The 4,739-nt window shown below is 45.5% G+C and overlaps 1 protein-coding gene across 1 annotated transcript in view; it reads right to left on the minus strand.

The window, feature by feature from the left end:
* Positions 1 to 1,963: 1,963 nt before the first annotated feature.
* LRATD1 (LRAT domain containing 1) overlaps positions 1,964 to 4,739 on the minus strand; it is a 4,658-nt gene continuing 1,882 nt past the window's right edge. Inside the window, exon 3 of the mRNA XM_006140812.1 lies at positions 1,964 to 4,739. This exon is cut by the window's right edge and continues 1 nt beyond it. Coding sequence (XP_006140874.1) covers positions 4,275 to 4,739 — 465 coding nt within the window. The 3' untranslated portion in view covers positions 1,964 to 4,274.

The following is a 4,739-nucleotide window of genomic DNA, read 5'->3' on the forward strand; positions in this document are numbered from 1 at the left end:
AGGGCATATGTGCTCACCAGAGAGGAGAGAAAGAAAGCATCCCTAATGGGAAGTGGTCACACACAATCCCTTCTTCTCTATCACTCCCTCTTTCCAGAAGTTTAAGCATGCATGCACAAACACATCTAGCCTGTTTCTCAAACCATCAGGTCTGGAACTAAACCATGGGGTTGGCCATGTGGGATCTTGCTGCCTTCACCACCACCCCATAGGAGCCAACCCCATAAAAGTGTTTTGCAATTACAAGTTAATACTTTTCTTAAAGAATTATTTTATTTAACTTTATTAGTATTATTCTTTTCCAGTTTAGTCAGAGAGAGACAGAGAAAGAGAGAGAGGGAAAGTGGAAAAGCAAGCCACCAGATCAGGGACTTGAATCACAGTCGGCCATGTGGGAGTCCAGTGCCTTTAACCACCACACCACCTGCTGGCCCCCATAAATTAACACATCTTGTTAATGATATACTGCCATGACAGAAATGTTACTTAAACTTTTAAATATTGAAGAACTTTTTATATGTATCAATTTGGCTTATTAATATACTGTTGAATTTTTAAATATAGATACGACATATGTAACTTTTACAGAATTTTTTGTTTCAAAAAAGAGGAATACACTTGGAAATAAAGGTTCTTCAGGGTTGGTTTCATTTAAAATATACCCAGACTCTTTCTTTCCTTCCTTTTTTAATTATAAAATTAAAAAGGTAAAAGTATAAGTAGTAATTTGCTTTTGAAAATCACCCTCTGAACGTGGAGAAAGAATGGAAGCACAGGAGACTCCCAAATATGTGTGAGAAAGTGGAATCGAAATGGGAATTTGTTTTGGAGCACAAGAACTGTGAAATCTTGGACAGTTTTTTTGTAATGTTTACTTCCATGAACCGTTCTCACCCATCAGATAAGGACAGTTTTCCTCTGCCCTGAAGCAGGCCTAGCAGAGCCTGTCTCCAGCTTAGCCTCGCTCAATGTCATGGAAGCTACTATGAAACTGTGGTCTTTCAAGGACAACTAACACCAAAGCTAAATCCTTGACCCCATTAAAATGTTAGGAGACTGGCTTAATATTTTTTTTCTTTTTTCTTTTTTTAGTTTGCTATAGGGCACATGTGTTTGCCAGAGAGACTAAGAAAAAGAAAGAGAGTACAAAACCAATGTTGCTTCCCAACCCTTAAGGAGGGTTGACCACACCAAAATCCCTTCTCCATTCTGCTCTTGGGATTAGGGGCATGTATGTACATGCGCCTTGTGTGATTTTGAGCTGCTGGGTCCAGGACTTGGCAGTGAGCCACTTGGGATCCACCCTAACTGCACTACCTGGCTGGCCCAACTTTGGCTTAATTTCTATAACTCTGATAAAACCCAGAGATATTACATTCACCTATGATAAAAAATTAAGTGTGCCCATCTCATTTGCACACAATGAACCTTCTTGGTTTCACTGACATCTTTAATAATGTCCTAAAAATGCACACCTTTTCCAGGACAGTTATTGGGTAATTCCATGGTAATATCCTGCCCACGATTTGCTATTATTAGAGCTATTCTGAAGTGGTTATTATTCACATCGACCAAGATATAATAAATGATTATTACAAAAAGAATATGAGAAACCTAACAAACCTTTCAAGTTCCTTTTGTAACCAAGTGTTTTATTATTGCAAATTTGCAGAAGTATAACCATCAACCCAGATTTTTAATAGGTCAATATAGTAAGGAGTGCTACTTTAACTGTCAAACTCTCATTTTTATTGCCATTCAAGTTTTGGCAAGTATAACGCTGATAAGCCATTCCTCTGTGGAGTGACCTTCTTAGAAGGAAAGAAATCAGATTACGTGCCATCTGAGGAAATAAATCGTAGCAGAAGGTGTGATGGGCACAGATTCATTTCTTTTGTGAAGTCCCACCCTTTGAGTGACAGGTGGAAGGCAAAATGTCAAGAAGGAGTCTTGTTGGAACAAGTGCTTAGGATGGTGTTTAATACAGCAGGGAGCCAAGATACAGTAGTAGGACACAGTAAAGAATGTGGAGTGTATAGATTACAACAAAGAATTTCGATTTATGATCTGCCATCTGTTATTTGAAAGAGGGGTAAGTCAGGGAAATAGATGACTTTCAGTTCTCCATACATGCAAAGGTAAGTTAATTATTACAAAAGTTTTGCCATTGTATGTGATGAAAGAAAAGCATATGCATTTAAACATTTTTTAAAAATAAATCACTTGATAGGCTTCAGAAAAATAGTTCATATTTCATTGATCTGACCTTTCAATTTAAGATCAGGGGATAAATCTAGGATGAAAACAGAAAAAAGAAAACAGAAATGAATCATTTACCATGAAGAAGGCATTTCCAGTCTCAGCTAACCTCGACTAGTTTTTTATTGCATTATTTTCGAAATGCCAAGAAACTGGCTTTGGCCATAATATTTGCTGTCCAACTACATTGCAGCTGTCAATGTGCAATTGCTTGCAACAATTAGCTAAACACCATTCTTTGACAAATTCCCTTGAAAGAGACATAGATGCTGTGGGTGTCCAACACACGGAACCAAGTAACAATCAGTCCGGCTGGGTCTGCAGCACAGGAGGGAGCTTGTGAATTTTCACCCAAGGAAAGGGTTTCACACAGCCATAATGTGTTTCAAAACACACGTTTGTCCTGACCCTACAAGTTCCTTCCTGTTTTCAGGAACAACTGAACTGTGGGACTTGCCAGAGAGGAGGGAATAAAAAGCCACCAACTCTAGATTTCTTTTGAAGAGATCAGGAGGAGAGGAAGAAAAATAGAAATGGAAATGTGAAATGGAAATGATCTACAACATGGAGAAAAGAAACATCGTGAAGCCTGCTAGCAATTTCCACCAAAGCAGTAAACCCTTTAACTGACAGAAATTCAGTACAATATACACATTAATTAACACCTCCACCGTTACTAGGGCTGCTGTTTAAAGCCAAAAAAACCCAAAACTACAATATTCAAAAACAGAATTCTCATAAGAGTTGAGAAAAGTAGAGTGAAAAGGCAATGTTAGCTAAGCTCTTAGCTAAATCCACTCTTAATGGCCCCCAGTATTTAAACTATCATGGATTAAAGCCATGAAAATAAAAATTTCAATTTGAAATTTTATTAGCATGTTGCTAAAATGGTCAATAAAAACATCAACAGGAAAGGCTTTGTTGACATAGTTGGAAAACTGCTCTCTCGCTTTTAAACTTGATTTCCACTTCCCCACCCTTTAAGATTTCTATGTTAGGAAAAGCCAAACTAAATATACTGGCTATGGTGTTGTAATAATGCTGGTTTCTGGAATGTCGCCATGTCCTCCCCCTCCCTCTCTTCCAACCCCTTTAAAAATATGCCTCTTTTTTTTTTTTTGAAACGCAGCCTGAGGAGGGAGCAATCAGGCTCAGAACAAAAAGCGCTCTTCTTCACACGTTCAAGTTCCCAGACACCAGGTGAAGTAGCTCCTTTTCGGGGGCGGGGCCGGCTCTCCTCACCAAATTAGCTACCCCATTTTCCTCCCGGGGCCCGGGAAGACTTCGCTTCTGCCAACGAGGGAGACTCGCAGGCACATGCGGGTGGGGGTGGCGCTCGCTTCCCGGTGGAAAGAACGGGAAGCGAGTACTCCTTGAGCTTAGCCCGGAGCCTGGAATGCAGTGTCAGGAGACCTGGGGCTGGAGAGCGGGAAAGGTCCCGGGCAGCCTCAGGATAACCCGGAGTCCCAAAGTGCTCTCTTGTGGAATTACTCACAAGTGCACAAGGGACAGGCTCGATTTCTTGGAAATCCTGCGATCCGGGGACACACGGATACAGGAGTCGAACTGTGCCCTGAAAAGACCAATTCTCGCCTCAGGCCGGTCTGTGTGTGCGCGTTTGGGGAGGTGACGTCCCTTTTTAGTAAAGGGTAGTTTCCCTGTCGGGTGATAGTCATTGACCATTGACTCGCGGGGGCGGCCATGACCGTGCCCCCCTAAGACCAATCCCCTTTCCCCCTTACAACTGCAGGGAAAAGCGCACGCTGGGTCTCCCAATACCACCACTGGGGCTCTCGGCCAGGCGCGCCCAGGGGCGCCCTTTCAGTCCCGGGGTCAGTTCCTGAGACGTCCTGCCACTTGCCGGAGGGGTGCGAGGATGCGGCCTGGGCACTGGCCACCCGCGGCGACGCACGAGGGGGGCTGGGGTCGAGAATCGCCAGAGGCTAAGCCGGGGTGCGGGGACGGGAAGGGAGCCAGGCGCAGGGAGACAGGCAGGGCAGGCAGCCCCCCGGCGGCTACTCCTTGTCGTCCACCAGCTCGGCGAGCTCCTGCAGCACTCGCAGGCGGCCACTGGCGTCGATGCGGCGCTTCTCGCGGATGAGGTCTTCCAAGCTGTGAAACCTGGCGGTGTGGACTTTGTTCTCCCCCAGGTGCACCTTGAGATAGTACTGCTGCTGCGGGGGCTGCGTGCCGGCCGGCACCTCCCCTCCCGCCTTGAACTCCCGCTTGCCAAAGCGGCACCAGGCGGCGAAGCTCTCGGAGTTAGTCCAGCAGATCTCCTCGCTCTTCAGGCCCAGGTGGCCGCAGGCGTTCTGCACCACCAGCTCGGCCACCAGCGGGCGGTAGCGGTACCAGCTATTCACCACCCGGCCCACGTTGGCCGCGCCCGCCTCGTACAGGCTGTCCTGGCGGATCTCGCCCTGGTGCAGGTGGCTGATCTGCCCGCCGCCCCCGGAGACCGCACAGGGCGGGGGGGGGGC

This window comes from Tupaia chinensis, unplaced genomic scaffold (genome assembly GCF_000334495.1).
Source record: "Tupaia chinensis unplaced genomic scaffold, TupChi_1.0 Scaffold000045_1, whole genome shotgun sequence".
Taxonomy (NCBI): domain Eukaryota; kingdom Metazoa; phylum Chordata; class Mammalia; order Scandentia; family Tupaiidae; genus Tupaia; species Tupaia belangeri.